Here is an 18,878-nt window from a genome sequence, read left to right as displayed (position 1 = left end):
AATAGATGATTATTATTATCTTACCCCCACTAGTAATAATAAATAATAAATTATAATAATACATTTATTTCAAGGTTCCTTTTGAGAGACCCATAAATGAATACATGAATACTTAAAGTAAAAATAAACATATCACACAAAGTAATAGTAATGGTGATAATATCCTGCTTCTCCCTCCCATAATTCAATTTCAAAAATATAAATGTCAAATGTACAAATATATATGTTTTAGTAGTATTAATATAAACAAGAACATATTCAATACACAAATGAAATCAAACTTCTACACGTTTAAAAAGGAGAGATGAGTAAAGATAAAGACGAACCAGGCTCCAGAGCTAATCCCAGTGAAGTGTGATGAGAGGTCGAGTGGTGGCGGAGTCGTATTAGGGCAGAAACAAGTGGCTCTAGGTGAAGACAAGGGCAGAGCGCCGAGCCCCGAGTCCGGAGTGGGCACTTAGGAGCCTGAGTGGAAGCCGCTGCCGTCCGGAGGTCCAGAGGGAGATCACTGCAGGGTTCAGGTGCACGAGGACACAAGTCAACCTCTCAGCCGCAGACAAGGAGACGAGGCCACGGGAAGATTCAACGGATCTTTAATCCCGACTCTGAGGAGAAAAATGGGCGAAATATCAGCTCCCAAAAATGAAGCCTAAACATCTTGATCGCCCCCTAGTGACCGGCTGCAACAAACTTCACCTCCTCCATGTTAGTGGAATCAGATCAAACAAAAAGGTTGAAATACTCATGTATCTGTATATTCTATTTTTATCTATATGTTTTTGTACAGCAGGAAGTGGAAACGTGTCTTTATTTGCAGTAAACTCCTCCTCAGAGGTTTGTCTGAGTCGATCTCGGGCGAATCTGTACTTTCCTGTGGTGAAGCTCGTTCTGATCACAATCCAAACCTCAGTTGAATACCAGCTATAAATAGATTGAGGTGTGAACACACCCCTGCTGTGAAGCAACAGTTCTATGATTCAGGATTCCAGGCTGGATTTTCCAAAATTAGATTCAGGTCAAATCCCCGACGTTCGTTGCCGAGCTACAGGATTTTATTCTCGTTTTTTCAATTAAATCACTAAATATCAGATTTGATCAAACCGACACGAGGACATTTGCTGGTTGAAGTAAATGAAACGGAACAAAAGGTTCGATGTTTCCCTCGGACGTGCGTTCAGGTGTAAAACATTAAAGCAGCAGCAGAAAGAAACCGCTGATCAGCCCCAGATCCTCGATATCGGTGCTGCTCTCGCTGACGATTACAACATGTTGTCAAACATTCGCACGGAGGAAATGACGGACGTCTGGGGGGCGTTGTCCAGACCGATCAGCGGCTGATTCATGACAGGTGCCCGTGGCGCCGGGGCCCCCCCCCCCTCCTCTGAGTCCATGACTCAGCCTGGCGTAACCGTCTATGTTGTTGCACGTCTCGCCCCACCCGCAAACCCCTTCGCCTTTTCTAGCCAAGCTTGACTTTCCCTTAATGGTCCCCGGAGGGAGGACGGGGGGATTTTCATATGCATGTTTGTGCACGTGCATGTGTGTGTGCATGTGTGTGTGCATGTGTGTGTGCATGTGTGTGGATGCCCGTTCCTCTGACTCTCCAGTTGTAAAGTGGGAAGAGGGTGGTGGTTTTATTTAGAGCCGCGCTGGCGGTCAGTGGGGTGGCACAGCGGTCGCCCGCCTCAGCCTCATGCTCACTCACTGAGAATGCGATGCATCGTTTTGCTGAATGTGCGGAGCCTGCGTTGAATATTAATTCACGGACGCAGGTGACTGTGCAGAAAGGAGAAGCCCTGCAGACGATGGGCTGGAGTCAGGCTCCTGCAGGAAGAGTCACAGCCCACAAACCTGCGTCTTGTGGTGTCGTGCTAAATACACATCGTAGTTTCTCTCATTAACAAACACTGATGCAGTGTGTTGCCGAAAGTGCAGAATCAAAGCAGCTTCATTACACCCACACCACAGGGATTTATTACCAGGGTTCGACTTGTCTCGTTAGATTTGGGAAAATGACAAGTGAGGAAATTTGTTTCAGCGCCGCAGCAGCTCGACGCTGGAGAAGAAAACTATTTAGATTTCAAAGGAGACGAATTCTGCTCGAACTCAGGTTCATGAGTTTAATTTGTGTTTTCATGCTCGAAAGTTCAGAAAACATCACTTTCCTCAAACTGTCCATCGCTGCAGCTCCTCTGTTCAGCCTCTGGCTCAAACACTTGGTTTTAGCTCCTGTCTCTTTAAGACCCACCCTCTGCTCTGATTGGCCAGCTGTCCCTACTCTGTTGTGATTGGTCAACGGCTTCCGACACTAGTAGGAAAATGTCCCAGTTGTCGTTTGACCTGGTTTTATTAAGTCGCTCATACATTGTGCGATAATAGAAACAGTGTTAAATTTAAACTTGCGCTGTTTTGAGTAAGTCGTAAATGGAAAGCTCACAATCTTTAGGGGGCGTGTCCGACTTGCTGCCGGGCGTGCGTTATGCAAATGAGGGGCATTGAGTCACGTGACATCACAACAGCACGGAGGTTGTTGACGAGGTGTTTGAGTAGATTCCGTGTTTTCTGTGCACGAAGCAGCTTCCTGTTCTACAGACGTTTGGCGTTTTCACTTTGCACAACTTACACAAACAAGCTTCAACACACGAGAGGAAAGAAAAAATAACATATGTCTCCTTATTAACAAGAAAAAGATTGATTACACCAATTTTCCCCCAAATACATACGTACCAAACAGTTATTATCTCTATAATGAGTCGTCTTCTTCCACTGTTGCTTCGTTTGTGTTCCAGCAGGAGCAGGTCAGTGTTTTAATATCATACAACAAGATTCCCCTGTTTCAAAGTCTTATTGTGTTTTCTTATTCGTATGAAAGTAGATTATTCTCCTCTCTGTAGATTTGGAAACAGGCTGCACACTCAGACCCTGGAGACGTCTCGTTCTGCAGCACCAAACACAAACGAGCCAGAAAACACAGCCAGCGTGAAAACTGGCATCCGCTCCCCTCAGCGCAGCGTCGACCCGCTTCCACTTTGAATAAACTTAAAACGCTTCTTTCTGTTTACTGAGGAAGAGGCGGCGGCGGCGGCAGAGTTTTCCATGAGTGTTCAGAGCTCAGGTATGAAGGACGCTTCGCTGTGGAACGTTTCACTAATTAAGCTGCTGTCTGGTTTTTCTTGGCTCAGCTGCGACGTTATATTATAATTTACTCATGAAATAATCTCCTGACAATCAATTGATTGATTGATTGATTGATTGATTGATTAGTGCCTCTTCAGGTATTTCCTTTAAGCAGCGTCTGCCCGACTCAAACAGACCGAGACTCTAAAACAACACGACTCCACACAGATTATAACAGGAAACGAGATCCAGCTGTAAACGGATCAACACGGATGATTTATAATGAAGGAAAAATTTAACTTTTAACACCGACTTCCCTTTAAAAACCGCGTGAACGCATCACGTTACATCTCAGACGATTCTTCGGTTTCCTTTTCCTCCGCGTTCGAGTCAGAAACACGAGGTTTGAGTCATTCGGTGTAAATAACAGGTCATTGTCTTCCTGCTGATGCTTCGGGTTAATTACAGCCTCCACCACACGGAGGAGGAGCAGGAAGATGCTTCTCAGCTGCAGCCGCTGATCCGACGCGTTGATGCGCTGAGCGTGTGCCACTATATTTGGGTCAGCACGTTTGCTTGTGCGTGGTCGGCAATTACAGCAACGATTCTGCTCTGTTGTGCGTTTCCAACCCGCAGAGAGTTCCCACTGTACGCTGACGTTTGTTGCTCCGCAGCGTTTTGGAAAATAAAATGAAAAGTGGATCGCTGCAGGAGCTTGGATCGGTGCCATGTGTTCCCGCCACATGAACCCAGAGCTCCTGTTGCCGGGGGGGGGGGAGGATTTACCACCTGGCTTTTGACACCCATTCAGAAATAACAATGCCCGACCACTAAGCAAAGATTAAAACCGATATATGTGATACATAGCGAGGAATCAAATCCAGGCCCCCGAGCCTCCTGAGCTCCTCCAGACACAAACCTGTCTGCCGGTAATGTAAATCCTGGCACATCAGCAGTTTGGCAGCGGCGGCCGCGTGAAGTCAGCACATATTCCGGGGACCTTGAGCTCGTGACCCAATGCAAATGATGCCTTATGACGCCGTCAGCGCTCGACTCCCGGCAACCGGACGCAGCCGCACCGCGACCGAGGTCTCATATCGTACATGTCATGTGTGAACGTCCCAGACCGGACACGTGGAGTGAAGAACACAAACACACAACTCCCTGAACTGATTCTCTCCCTTTCCCACTTTAAATGAACTCATCATTAAAGGAACTGTTTGACATCTCTTGCTTGTTCGGAGCTGGAGTCAGGAGCTCGTTATCTTATCTCTTAGAGAGAAGCAGAGGGAACTTAGATGTATAATTAGTATAATTATAAAAACAGGCTGAGACGTGTTTAAGCAGGACCTCGATACCACGTCACGATCACAGCTGCACAAACTCCGGCGTCGCCAACGCAAGATGGCGTCTCCCGCATCCGGCGCGTTGGGCTTTGTTTCTGCACAGCGAGAGGAAGTGGAGACGCCACGTCTTTATTCACAGTCTGTCGTCTGCAGGGTTTCGCAGCTCTGATCCGACAACAACACACAAATTAACAAATGGGAATTAAATCCACCTCAATTTGCTTCAGCTGTAAAACTCCTTTCATCACGTCTCAGGCAAACTGACAGGAAACGACGACGGCAAATTAAAAGCAACTGTTAGAAACACAAAGAGGATTAACACCAGGCCGGGAAATGTGCGTATTAATTAAATACACGTCGTTGACACTTTGTTATGAAGTGTTGGGATGTGATATCTGTTTTTATGTCTGTGTGGTTCGGAGCCACGGAGAGCTTCTCTCGTCGGTGATGTTTGTTTTGTTCCTTCTTTAAAAACTCACTCTGTGATAAAGTGACTTTGAATTCTAATTGTTTGTGACCGTGGCGCCTGAGGAGAGTTCGGGCCAATCGCACAGCGTCATGTGGATTAGATTTAAATAACATCGCAGAATTACAGAAGCCCTCGAGTCTGAAATCATTTCCTCAGGATAATACACGTTTTGAATCCCCAAATAAATACTTTTTAAAATGTAAAGTACGACACAACGGAGACTTCTGTGTGTGTCGGTGAACTTTGCTGTCGGTCTTAACTTCGGACTTCCGACAGATTCTCCACAGAGTTTAAAGCTCTCTAGGATATTGCGTCGGGGGTTTAGGGAATATCCCGAGCTAGGTAATCTTGATTGGGCATGACAGCTCCCTTACACTGTCAACATGCTATTTTTACCCAGCTCATTGCACATTATTGCCCTCAGGCAACCCACTTCCTGTTTTATCTCTAACCCTGCCTAAAAATCTCATTATTAAAACATGTATTTAGGGTTATCTGCCTTCATCTCAGGACGAGAGCGCACTAATGTGGCTGCGTTTGATACGAGCTGCTTCCTCCCTGTGGTGGTCCACGTCTCAGGGAGCTTATCTCCGCACACACAGCGGTTTAAACATGTCCGTCTTGTGTAATAACGCTGATGGGGAAAGCGGGACTGTTTCCAAATGCCAGGATGCCAGGTGTCTGATCGTCACTCCATGACATTTTGAAACTCTGCGCTGTGTGTTTGTTTGTGTGCGTGCGCGTGCGCGTGCGTGTTTATGCTTTCAATAATGACATTTTGACTTTGGCATGAGAGGAGAAGAGCAAAAAAGAGTAAAGAAAAACAAACATACACAGTTTGTGGAAAAAGAAAAGGTTGTTGTGGTTAAATGCAGCCGAGAGACATCACTCGTGTTTCATATTTACAGTTAAATATCAAAAGATGCAACAGATGATTGTTTTCTATTTGTGATTTTATTTCCCCCTGACCCCCCCGCAGGGAACCACTGGACTGGACTCTATATAAAGAAGTGAACAGTAAAATGCTGTTAACACAAAGACAGATCCTTTTTATCGACCTATTAGTGTCATATCTAATAATACTGCATCAGACTCAGGGGGGGGAACTAGGTCCAGTGAAAATCCTTTCAAGCAGAACATCTCCGCTTGTTATAGAACGTTTCTGTATTGTTGTTCGTGCGTTTGCTTCTGGATCCAGATCGAATCGTTTCCACCACCGTCCCTCTCGCTGGAGTCGGTGCCCGGCGACCCGTGGAGACGACCCTCCTCCGGAGCAGGGTCACAGCTGTCCGTACACGTCAGGGAGAAGCGTCTCGGCCCGGGTGCGAGCGACTCAGTGCACGTGCTCTCCCTGCTGAGGGTCAGACGGAGAACCTGACCTGAGAGAGACGTTATCTCTTCAGCTCCTGCTAATCGCTCCGACCCGTTGGTTTCACACAGCCGACACCATCCGAGCTGATTCCACTCCGTCGTCACGTCTCGACTCTCGGGCTGTGAGATCCAGCCGCTTCACCTGTTGCCTCGCGGGTGATGTCGGGAAAACATCTTCCCAACACGTCTGACCTCCCGCGACTCATTTCCTCCGCGGACGTTTTGATGACTTTCATTCCCTCATCTTTAGAAATGTGAAATGTGTTACGGATAATTTCATTTCCGTGCAGTGATGCAGCCGGCCGACAAAAAAAAAGTAATTTTACTCGTCGTTTGTCAGGCTTCGTGCAGACGGCCCCCATCCCTCCTCCCCTCCTCCCTCCTCCCTCCTCCCTCCTCCCTCCTCCCTCCTCCCTCCTCCTTCCATCCCTCCATCCTCCATCCCTCCATCCCTCCTCCCTCCTCCCTCATCCCTCCATCCCTCCCATCCCTCCATCCTCCATCCCTCCTCCCTCCTCCCTCCTCCCTCCTCCTTCCTCCCTCCTCCCTCCTCCCTCCTCCCTCCTCCTTCCATCCCTCCATCCCTCCATCCTCCATCCCTCCTCCCTCCTCCCTCCATCCCTCCATCCCTCCATCCCTCCATCCTCCATCCCTCCTCCCTCCTCCCTCCTCCTTCCTCCCTCCTCCCTCCCATCCCTCCTCCCTCCATCCCTCCTCCCTCCATCCCTCCTCCCTCCTCCTTCCTCCCTCCTCCTCAACCCTCCATCCCTCCTCCCTCCATCCCTCCTCCCTCCTCCCTCCATCCCTCCTCCCTCCATCCCTCCATCCCTCCATCCCTCCTCCCTCCTCCCTCCTCCTTCCTCCTCCATCCCTCCTCCCTCCTCCCTCCATCCCTCCTCCCTCCATCCCTCCATCCCTCCATCCCTCCTCCCTCTCCCTCCCTCCTTCCTCCTCCCTCCCTCCTCCCTCCATCCCTCCATCCCTCCTCCCTCCTCCCTCCATCCTCATCCCTCCATCCCTCAACCCTCCTCCCTCCATCCCTCCTCCCTCCATCCCTCCTCCCTCCTCCCTCCATCCCTCCATCCCTCCATCCTCCACCCTCCATCCCTCCCTCCTCCTCCCTCCATCCCTCCATCCCTCCAACCCTCCTCCTCATCCCTCCATCCCTCCATCCCTCCATCCCTCCACCCTCCTCCCTCCTCCCTCCATCCTCCATCCCTCCAACCCTCCTCCCTCCATCCCTCCATCCCTCCTCCCTCCATCCCTCCATCCCTCCTCCCTCCTCCCTCCATCCCTCCTCCCTCCATCCCTCCTCAACCCTCCTCCCTCCATCCTTCATCCCTCCATCCCTCCAACCCTCCTCCCTCCATCCCTCCATCCCTCCCACTCCTCCATCCCTCCTCCTCCCTCCATCCCTCCTCCCTCCATCCTCCATCCCTCCAACCCTCCTCCCTCCATCCTTCCATCCCTCCATCCTCCAACCCTCCTCCCTCCATCCCTCCATCCCTCCATCCCTCCTCCCTCCATCCCTCCATCCCTCCTCCCTCCATCCCTCCATCCCTCCATCCCTCCATCCCTCCTCCTTCCATCCTCAACCCTCCTCCCTCCATCCTTCCATCCCTCCATCCCTCAACCCCTCCTCCCTCCATCTTCCATCCCTCCATCCCTCCAACCCTCCTCCCTCCATCCCTCCATCCCTCCATCCCTCCATCCTCCTCCCTCCATCCCTCCATCCCTCCTCCCTCCATCCCTCCATCCCTCCAACCCTCCATCCCTCCTCCCTCCATCCCTCCTCCCTCCATCCTCTCCTCCATCCCTCCATCCCTCCATCCCTCCAACCTCCTCCTCCTCCCTCCATCCCTCAACCCTCCTCCTCCCTCCCTCCATCCCTCCATCCCTCATCCCTCCATCCCTCCATCCCTCCAACCCTCCTCCCTCCTCCCTCCATCCCTCCTCCCTCCTCCCTCCATCCCTCCATCCTCCATCCCTCCTCCCTCCTCCCTCCATCCTCCCTCCCATCCTCCCTCCATCCCTCCTCCCTCTCCCTCCATCCTCCTCCCTCCATCCCTCCATCCCTCCATCCCTCCTCCCTCCATCCCTCCATCCCTCCTCCCTCCATCCCTCCATCCCTCCATCCTCCATCCCTCCTCCCTCCATCCTCCATCCCTCCATCCTCCATCCCTCCATCCTCCATCCCTCCTCCATCCTCCATCCCTCCTCCCTCCATCCTCCTCCCTCATCCCTCCATCCCTCCCTCCATCCTCCTCCCTCCTCCCTCCTCCCTCCATCCCTCCATCCCTCCATCCCTCCATCCTCCCTCATCCTCCTCCCTCCTCCCTCCTCCCTCCATCCCTCCTCCCTCCATCCCTCCATCCCTCCTCCCTCCATCCCTCCTCCATCCCTCCTCCCTCCTCCCTCCATCCCTCCTCCCTCCATCCCTCCATCCCTCCATCCCTCCTCCCTCCATCCCTCCTCCATCCCTCCTCCCTCCTCCCTCCTCCCTCCATCCCTCCATCCCTTCTCCCTCCTCCCTCCATCCTCCATCCTCCATCCCTCCTCCCTCCATCCCTCCTCCCTCCATCCCTCCATCCCTCCATCCCTCCTCCCTCCATCCCTCCATCCCTCCTCCCTCCATCCCTCCATCCATCCCTCCATCCTCCTCCCTCCATCCTCCATCCCTCCTCCCTCCATCCTCCCTCCTCCATCCCTCCATCCCTCCATCCTCCATCCCTCCTCCATCCTCCTCCCTCCATCCCTCCTCCCTCCATCCCTCCTCCTCCATCCCTCCATCCTCCTCCCTCCCTCCCTCCATCCCTCCATCCCTCCTCCTCCATCCCTCCCTCCATCCCTCCCCTCCCTCCCTCATCCCTCCATCCCTCCTCCCTCCATCCCTCCTCCCTCCTCCTCCATCCCTCCATCCTCCTCCTCCATCCTCCCTCCATCCCTCCTCCCCTCCATCCCTCCCTCCATCCCTCCTCCCTCCTCCCTCCATCCCTCCATCCCTCCCTCCTCCTCCTCCTCCCCTCCTCCCTCCTCCCTCCATCCCTCCTCCCTCCATCCTCCTCCCTCCTCCCTCCATCCCTCCATCCCTCCTCCCTCTCCTCCTCCCTCCATCCCTCCATCCCTCCATCCATTATCCAGCAATGTGAAGGAAAGATATGTTTTGTAAACAGAAGAAACATCTGTATTCTGTTTCGCTTCCAGTCTTTCCCTCCAGAGGAGACGCTTTTTAAATAAACATTTTAATATCACAGTGAAATTGCCAGTGATGGTCCATTTATGTGAGGAAGATGTCGTCCTGTTTCCCAAAACAAGCAGGAAAACATCTTTTGTGAAAACAAAATGATTGAGGAAGATGTCGGAGGAACGTGGGTTGAACACTTGGTCAGTGGAGGAGGAATCAGGGAGGTGACGGCGTCTGAATGTAAAGAATAATAACAGAGGGTGTGAGACTGTCCCGACAGCCGACGTGTGAAACATCACAGCTTTCCACGACTTCCTCTAATGATATCTCTCCCTATTAGTCTGGAAAAGGTCACGGCGCCGGCAGGAATTCACATCCTGAGCATCTCCAGTGATCTGAGAGGCTTAAGATTCATTAACAACATTTTAAAACAGTGACGAAGAAACACGAGAAAGTGATTCCGCTCACATTTTAACAACAGCTCCCTGTTTTGTTTTTTTTCCCAGATAACGTTTACAGGAACTGTCTCTCGAACGGGACATGGGCGCTGAAGGGGAACTACTCCATGTGCAAGGCCATCCTGGAGGAGGTAAGAGTGCGTTTGTGTGCACATGCTCTGATTAATGAGGCTTTTCATGGCAAAGCATGAAACAGCCCCATGCGTTAATCTGAAGGCAGCAGCCGCAGGGACGGGGTTAGCTGTGGGAGATGAGCGCCGCCGCTTCACCCGAGGCTTATTTATAGTAAATATGGATTCAGGCTTCGGTTTCTTGGGGCCCGCGGCGACGAGAGGACGTTAAAAATGAGTGTGAACGCGGCAGCGAATGTCCCCGAGCAAAATGTCCCCTCCATTTACTGGACGTTTGAGGCTCGGTGGGTTTCATGTGTTATAAAGGACAAATACAGGACACGAGTATAAATAGAAAAACAGTTAAATACAGGAATTAATGGAACAATAATAACAGTTTGTGATGAAAAAAGGTTATTTGGGTATTTCTATATTCATTCATTCATTCATTTATATACGTCTACATGTATTTATTCATGCACGTCTGTGTCTATATGTTAAAAAGGTAGCTGGGTGTAGTGTGAGTGAAAGGAGAAAGTCGTGGGTCAAAGTTCATCGAGGTTGAACATGAAGCCACAGACGAAGGTTCAGGTCCTAAAGTCCGAAAATAAATTAATTAATACATTTTGAAATAAGTTAAATAAATGTAGAAATAATAAATGGAGATGTGAGTGAATTAATGTAGAAGTAAATAAATGTTGAAATGAAGAAATTAACCAATGTAGAAATAAATGTAGAAATAAATGTAGAAATAAATGAATGAATGAAGAGATGAATATTTTCATATCAAACTGTGTTTTCTCCATTTATTTATTCCTTTAAACATCTTGTTTTCCAGTAGAAGTCGTTTGGAAGCTTGAAAACAACCTGCAGCGAAGTTATGATCATTTCTTTCTGTTCAGCGCTGAGCTGCTGTCCTGCTCCTGCTGTGCTCCAGATTCTCGCCCAGTCACATGTTTTTCACTTCCTCCACCTGGACGCTGTTTTGTGACGAGCACATGTGATGAGCTCATTTTAATTGGGACGGCAGACAAAGCTTTTCAGACGGAACACGCTGACCCCAAATCAGCCCTCCACATTTGTAAATGAGCCGTTTGCTAAATTACAAACATGGCACAGTAGCAGAGCACGTTTGTTTTGTTCGGCCGCAGAATCTGATGGAGCTGAATGAGAAACAGTCGAGTTTCCATGAACTCTGAGCAGGTTCAATTAGTCCTGTCCTGACTCCCCATCACTTCAGGAGCTGATGGGTCAAAGGTCAACAAGAAAAACGTTTGTCACGACGGCTCCACAACTAATAGAGAAACAATCTAAAGCTCATATTGATCAGAAAATGATTCATTTTAAGTGTTTGAACATAAACGTTAAATATTCTCTGACGACTTATTTAAATTGTTTCCTGCCTGAATATCTGATGTAACAAGACACAAACCAAAAAATGCCATATGAAAACCAAACAAAGATCCTAAAGATGATGATAATAATTATTATAATTTTATTCATCAAGCAGCTGTAGAAACTACAGAGGATGAGATCATGTAAATAACCCAGCGACGCCCCCTCAGTGTATCTTCAGATTTCCCACATCGACCAGTAGAAGCTTCATGGATCTGAAACAGCGACTGACTGAGCTCCTCCATCTCGTGTTTTCTCTGAGACGCTCCCACAGTCTGATGTCCCATCGATCACAAGACGGATACACACTGTCTGACCTTTTAAAATGTGTATTTGATTTTTTTTCCTCCTCTTTTGTGGCTGAAATAAATCACTGCGTGGCGGCGGCTGCAGAGGTGTGATTGACGTGAGGACGTGTGGGGGGGGGGCTGAAGAAGCGCCTCTTTAAAGTTCAGCCCGTATCGAGCGGGATGGGCGGCGTCCCGCGGGGAAGTGAAAGCGAGTGGATCAAACGCTTATTGAAAAGTTTGTTGAGGGGGAAATGAAAAAGAATCTCCTTTTCCTTTCGGGACTCGCCGGAGGATATTTTCCACGACGCGTGATAAGTGGTTTGTTGTTTTCGTACGAGACGACAGTGAGTTTGATTCCCGTTCTGTGGGACCCGAGGCTGGTGGCGGGTGGGCGGGTCTTATCTGGTCCTCTCGTCCTGCACCCCTCCTCCTCGCCCTCCATTTTAAAAGCTCCTGTTCTCTTGATTTATGAGTCCTCCGCTCCGGCAGCAGACTCCGACTCCTTCAGTCTTTATTCTCTGCAGCTCGTGTTAATTCTCATGTGTGTAGATTGAGAGCAGGAGTCGTTCCTCTTGTCTCGCTGCCCTTCAGACGATCTCTTTATACAGACTGGGAGTGTGAGTGGAAAACTACAGCTTGTTGGCAGCAGCAGAGGAACATGACACAGTCACTGCTTTTATTATTATTATTATTATTATTATTATTATTATTAACTGGGACAGAGGACGAGCGATGAACCTCAAATACAGAGAAAACTCCTCATGTGGACTCTGGCTCAATTTATTCATCCATTAATCTGCCAATTATTTTATACTTTCATTGATTTTTATGTCTCTATCATGTTTCCTGTGAACACGAGGTTCTCAAGATCGCCACGAAGGAATTTCCTCAAATTTGGTGCAAATGTTCACTTGGACTGATTCGATTCCAGGGGTCAAAGGTCGAAGGTCACAGTGACCTCGTGTGAGTCTGGAAAAACCTTCATTTAGACTGAAAGTGGTAAATCTAGTTGTTTTTTAGAGAAAACATAAAATAGTAATTTTAGAAGGCGAATTAATTTCCTGACAATTTACTTGTCAAAATACTGATTCATCTATCAACTGATATGATACGATTATATAAGATAAGATAAGATACGATGTGACACAATACGATAAGCAGTAAAGAAAAGTAATGTAAAAAAGTAATACAGGGTAAATACTGAAATATAATATTGTTATTGCATTAATGACTAATCTTTCAGCTCTGATTCTTTTAATTTGATGTCAGATTTCTGTGACTTCTCTTCTCGAAGATAAATCCTCCTTCACTTTGAAGCAGTTTCAGAGAGCTGTTGTTTCTCTCTCTCCTCCGAGAGGCTGCAGCTGCTTCTCATCCTCCCGAGGCGAGGTCGCTGCCTGGCTCCTTTTAACGGAACAAGTTTTACCTGGAACATAAAAGATGTTCAGGAGGAACGCACTTGTAAACAGGATCTAAAAAAGGTTCCCTTAAAACAGAATAAAAGAGATAAATAAATAAACCTTATTTAAGTGCAGCTCAAGGTTGAAAACAGAAGATGTCAGAGATAAAGCACATGAATAAACGTGTCACTCAGCAGAAAGCTGCTTCAGCCAAGGTCTTGTTTCTTATCGTAGAAGTGGTGTGATCACGTAAATGGTTCATTTAAAGTTAAAGAAAAGCTCAAATAAAAACCGTCCAGGCTCCGTCCCTCCAACAAGTTTGAAGACAATCGATTCAGTAGTTTTTGCGTAATCCTGCAGAAAAATAAACCAACAATAAACAAACAGTTGAATTAGTAAAAAATGATGTTCTTAGACTCCAGGATCGGTGCCTGAAACCTGTATTCTGTGTAATGACCAGCAGGGGGCGACTCCACTGTCTTCTGGTTTCATGTCACGATCCCAACTTTCGTGTCGTACTCGGCTGATACAGCTTTCACGTTTGTGTGACCTCTTGTGGCAGTGAGTGTAATTACCATCCAGTCAAATAACCAACAATCATCGAGTAGTTTCACATCTTTAAAATAACCCAAACTGTTCAAATGTCTCGTTTTGTAGTCGCGTATACTTTCTTGTTTCAGAGGAACAATTCATTTCCTGTTTTTACTCTAAAACGTTTGCTTCTTCGTGAACGAGGAGAAAAGAGTCGGTTCTGTTGACGTGAAGATTCGGCACCATCTGTCCACTGCAGCCTTAGAAAGAGTAAAGACTTGAGCCACTGCACCAAAATCTAGTGAATGGGACAGATGACGGGTTGCCGGGTGGGGATTAAACATTTAATCTGCGCGTAGACACCAGCAGGTTACATAAATCCACTTACAGCCCAGATTACTGTCCGTAGTGTGGGGGGGGGGGCGATCACAATGGATCTGTGAGTCACAGACTGTGAGTCTCAGCCAGAGATTCACAGGAAGATGTTTTATGTTGGGTGTAAAAACCTCCAGCTGCAGCAGGAGACCTCGTGTCGGGACCGTGCACGATTCACGAGCCAGTTCGTGTTGCAAAACCGGGGGAGGGGCCAGAGCGGCGGGAGGGGGCGGTACCGGCCCTCCTCCAATCTGATTGGCTCCCGCAGGTGCCCGCGCTGCAGGAGGGATAAGGTGAAAGGTGGTTTTTCTAAAAGTTAATATCCATGAAACGACCAGAGGGACATAAATAACAACCACAAAACCACTATAAAGTGAGTGCAGAGAGACACAACAACAGAGACAGAAAAGTAGGGACACAAATGAATACACTAAACAAGGACACACAACACAGAGACACACAACAATAGTAAAAAGGACAAAAAAAACCACTAAGAGATTTAAAAAACAGCCCAGTGTGATGCAAAACTTCAAAGTGACACAAAAAAACATAAAACATGTCCACACAGACTATAAAGATGTGAAAAATGATGGAGATGCAAAGGTACCAGCTGCAAAAGCAAATAAAAACAACCACAAAGAGACAGGACACGGCAATAAAAGGTCAAAAGTACCACAAAGAGACAAAACGTGCAAGAGAGGCTGCAGAGAGACATTCAACGGCCATAGAAGTAAAATCAAATGACCAAAAACATGTGAAAAATGACCTTAAGATGCAAAACAAGGGGCTGAAAAGAAAATGCAATCGTATCGTTTGTGATTTATTTGATGTTTGTCAGATGTTTAGAGTCACAGCAGCTTTTTAATAGAATTCTTATTGTTTATTTGTCTGTTGATGACGTTCATGTTGAAAGTGTTTGAACGTCGACTCCTCTTCTCCTACGAGTCGCTTCTGAAAACACACATTATGAATAAAGAGGATTTTCTTGTGTTTCCTTCCTCCCTGCAGAAAAAGTCCAAGATGCACTACCAGATCGCCGTGATCATAAACTTCCTGGGTCACTTCATCTCCATGGTGGCTCTGCTCGTCGCCTTCTTCCTCTTCTTGTGTCTGAGGTGAGCGTCTCCACCAGCTGATAATCCCCAACACATCCTCGATGTGACAGACGCGTCAGTGTTCTGGAGATCCCTCGTTCAAAGCGCCTCTCGTTCTTATTCGAAAACCGTTTGGTCATGGGATGAAACCTTCCCTATCTCAATCCCGCAGATGTAAAAGGCTTTAGACGCCCAGAAAAACTAGGGCACGTTTCCCCCACAAAGGGGAATAATAGACCCTTCTCTGGAAGGAAGAAACACAAACCGTGTAGCGGCGGCCTGCTGGGACGCCTGGTGGAGGTGGAATGGGTTTCTGCGACAAACCGGAGCAAACCGTGCGTTAACCAGAGAAAGGTCTTAGCACCCTCGGCAGCCGGGGGTTATCGATCCCTCCAACACCCCCGGGCGGTGAGAAAAGCGTGAAAGGCCACAGAGAGACGTAATGAATAGAAGCTGTACAGCACGCCGTTTATGCACAACCCGTGTTCCAGGGCCACAGCGGCTCGGACACGGGGGACAAGTGTCAGCCGGCTAAAAATGGCACAGAGGTGGGGGCAGTGGAGTAGTTTGGCATTTATTACTCACTCACCTTCTCTTTGTAATGAGACTGAGCCGTTTAAGGGGAAGGTTGCTGCAGGTTGGCGCCCGACGGAGAGAACGAGCGACGCTCCGGCTCGGTGCTGCGGAACCGGAGAGGAAAGAGACACGAGGGGAAACGATCCCGGTGGAGACGAGCGGGATCTTCTAAAGGGCGACGCTGCAGATAACAGGAGACTCTGACCTCCAGAGACGTCCTCTTCATTTGGACATTTCCTGTAGTTAGAGTTTGTCCTGTGAAGCCAAAAGACTCATCACCAAAACCTCTGGAATCTCCTCGTCTCTCCAAGTTGACGTCTTCGTCTTCTACGTGTGCGGCTCCTCTTCTTCATCCTGAGATATTTGAGACGCCGTCGACACGTCCACTCGCTCACTGGGAAGTTTGAAATCTCTGCAATAGCTCATGAAGTTTCTTGGTTTAAGTCGTGCACGTAACAAACCGTGTCAGTGAGGGAGCCTTGCTTCTCTGATCAGAACCCGCGAGCTGCAGGGTCGTTGCTGGGTTCATGTGCGGGAACGGAATCTGAATGTGATCACACTGGTGATGCATGATGGGAATAAAAGTAATTCTCTGTGTGTAGTCGACCGCCACCTCCTCCCCCCCCCGAGTTGTTTGATCAGGACGAGACGAAGAGATGAATAAATGAGACGGCTGCCACGTGTTTACCAGAGGAAATCCAAACGCTGACCTCTGACCTCTGCTGTCATCGGCCTCGGCATGATGTGACGGGAGGGGGGGCGCTCCTCACATCTCAGCAGATGGAAGAATTTCAATATACAAATTCTTAAAAATAAAATATAACAGATATACACTATTATAGAAACAATAATACAATACTATGAAATATATTGATATATATTAATGTTTAAAATGAAATGGCATATAGAGAATAAAGTAAATAACAACAGGAACCAGCAGAATGAAAGAAGCAGGAGCAACAAGATGAAAATCATTAATTGTTAAATCTACGTCTCTGTGACTTTAATGAAAACGTGTCTTCGCGAGCGTTCGGCCTCTTCATCGTGACGCATCGGGTCGTCGGTGCCGGAGCCTCCGGGAGGACGCTGAGGGAAGTGAGGTCACGCAGAGTAATGAAGACGCCTGTTTGAGAAAAGAAACACTTCCTCCTTCTGCTTCTGGCGCCGTCGAGGTTTGACGTTAATGAAAGTTCTGCTCCAAAGTGACGAGGAATCGAGGAATCAAGGAAACCAGCAGCTTGTTTGTGGAGGAATGTGATTTTTAAAACCCCAAATTCATATTTTTAAACCCTGAAGGATTTTCTTTGTCACGTCTGCGTAATATTAACATTATTCAGAACAGCTGCCGTATTAATGAGGCCGTTATTTTCTTTAAGCTGATTAATAAAGAGGCTGAATGATTCAGTGTCACGGGAACACTTCCGCCCGTGCACGTCTGCTCACTCAGCACAAAGCCGCTGCAAGTGACACCTATTAAGAATTGATGCACGCTGAAAAATAAATCATGTCATTCATGGTCGAAGGAGGAGGAGGAGGAGGAGGAGGAGGAGGAGGAGGAGGAGGAGGCAGATAACGCCGTCAGCTGGTGACAGCGATGGAGGCCGTCACTATGGGGACGAGGTTCGTCGTGTCCGTTTAGTCATGAGCGTCTATTTTCGACCGTTCGCTCGGAGGCAGATTTTAATTGTGTCTTGAGGTCGATTTATTTACAACATGTAAAAAAAACAGTGAGAGTTTTTCCGGACGTGACAGAAACTGTGGGAATCAAACGTTTCCTCATCGGAGGCGACGACAGGGATTCGTTCTTCTTCTTCTTCTTCTGTTTTCCTGAGGGATGGACGACAGGTCTCCACTTCCTGCCTCCATACAAACACGATGACATCACTCCGTGGAGCCGTGGTATCGACCAATCAGGAGTCAGTCTCCGCCGCTGTCAGTCATGAGCGTTAATTATATATATGACTACATAAAATGACAGAAACCATCTTTGACAAACAAACAAACATTTATTTGACCTTGTAGTTTGATCCATGTCCCATTCACTAACATGGAGGAGGCTGGGTTCACGACCTATACTGCAGCCAGCCACCAGGGGGCGATCAGATGATCTGGCTTCCATCGAGTCGTCCATCTTTATTTGCCGTCGATGATTCACTTCGAGTCTGATCTCATGTCTGAGTTTAACGTCTTTGTTCAGAAACTGGACTCAGCAGGAGAAGATGTTTAATTCAGTCGTTTCACATCTTCTCCTCCTCTTCTCCTCCTCTTCCTCCTCTTCCTCTTCCTCTTCCTCCTCCTCCTCCTCTTCCTCCTCCTCTTCCTCCTCCTCTTCCTCTGACAGGAGCATCCGCTGCCTGAGGAACATCATCCACTGGAACCTCATCACCGCCTTCATCCTGAGGAACGCCACCTGGTTCATCGTCCAAATGACCATGAGCCCCGAGGTGCACGAGAGCAACGTGGTGCGTGTCACACACACACACACACACACACACACACACACACACACACACACACACACACACACACACACACACACACACACACACACACACACACACACACACCATGAGATCAGATACATTTACGTCCAGACACGACTTCATTGATCCACTGACAAATCAGATGTCATTCCTTTTAAATGTGCAATACTTCAATATTTCAATTATTTCAATAAGAAATCCTGTTCACATTGTATTTATTATTTTTACTTGATTTATTTACTTGAATTCAGTTAATTTCCATTAAAATCTCTTTCATTAAACCGACAAGAAAACACGACTTTACATTAAAAAGTCTAAATATTCCTTCCTGATTCTCACAGCATGAACACAATAACCCGTTTTCTGAGCTCAGTTAGCTAAAGTACGAGTTCCGGTGTCGTGGTGACGTACTTGATCTGTTTCCGTAGATCTGGTGTCGCCTCGTCACCGCCTCCTTCAACTATTTCCACTCCACCAACTTCTTCTGGATGTTCGGCGAGGGCTGCTACCTGCACACGGCCATCGTCCTCACCTACTCCACCGACAAGCTGCGCAAGTGGATGTTCATCTGCATCGGCTGGTGTACGTACACGAGACCACGACTGACGACTGACGGATGTTTTTAGAAACTTGATTATTGGAGCTGCTTCTATTGTCTAATGCTGTCTCGACTTCCTGT

The 18,878-nt window shown here is 48.1% G+C and overlaps 1 protein-coding gene across 2 annotated transcripts in view; it reads left to right on the top strand.

The window, feature by feature from the left end:
* LOC118101045 (corticotropin-releasing factor receptor 1) overlaps positions 1–18,878 on the top strand; it is a 41,289-nt gene that overhangs the window by 12,220 nt on the left and 10,191 nt on the right. For both annotated transcript variants that reach the window (XM_035146674.2, XM_035146673.2), the window contains exons 5-8: positions 9,994–10,076; positions 15,055–15,161; positions 18,058–18,178; positions 18,628–18,781. In XM_035146674.2, coding sequence (XP_035002565.1) covers positions 9,994–10,076; positions 15,055–15,161; positions 18,058–18,178; positions 18,628–18,781 — 465 coding nt within the window. The remainder of the gene's footprint in view (positions 1–9,993; positions 10,077–15,054; positions 15,162–18,057; positions 18,179–18,627; positions 18,782–18,878) is intronic.

Source organism: Hippoglossus stenolepis, chromosome 21 (genome assembly GCF_022539355.2).
Source record: "Hippoglossus stenolepis isolate QCI-W04-F060 chromosome 21, HSTE1.2, whole genome shotgun sequence".
Classification (NCBI taxonomy): Eukaryota; Metazoa; Chordata; class Actinopteri; order Pleuronectiformes; family Pleuronectidae; genus Hippoglossus; species Hippoglossus stenolepis.
Note: the sequence above shows the minus strand (reverse complement) of the source record. Positions and strands in the feature narration are given on the sequence as shown.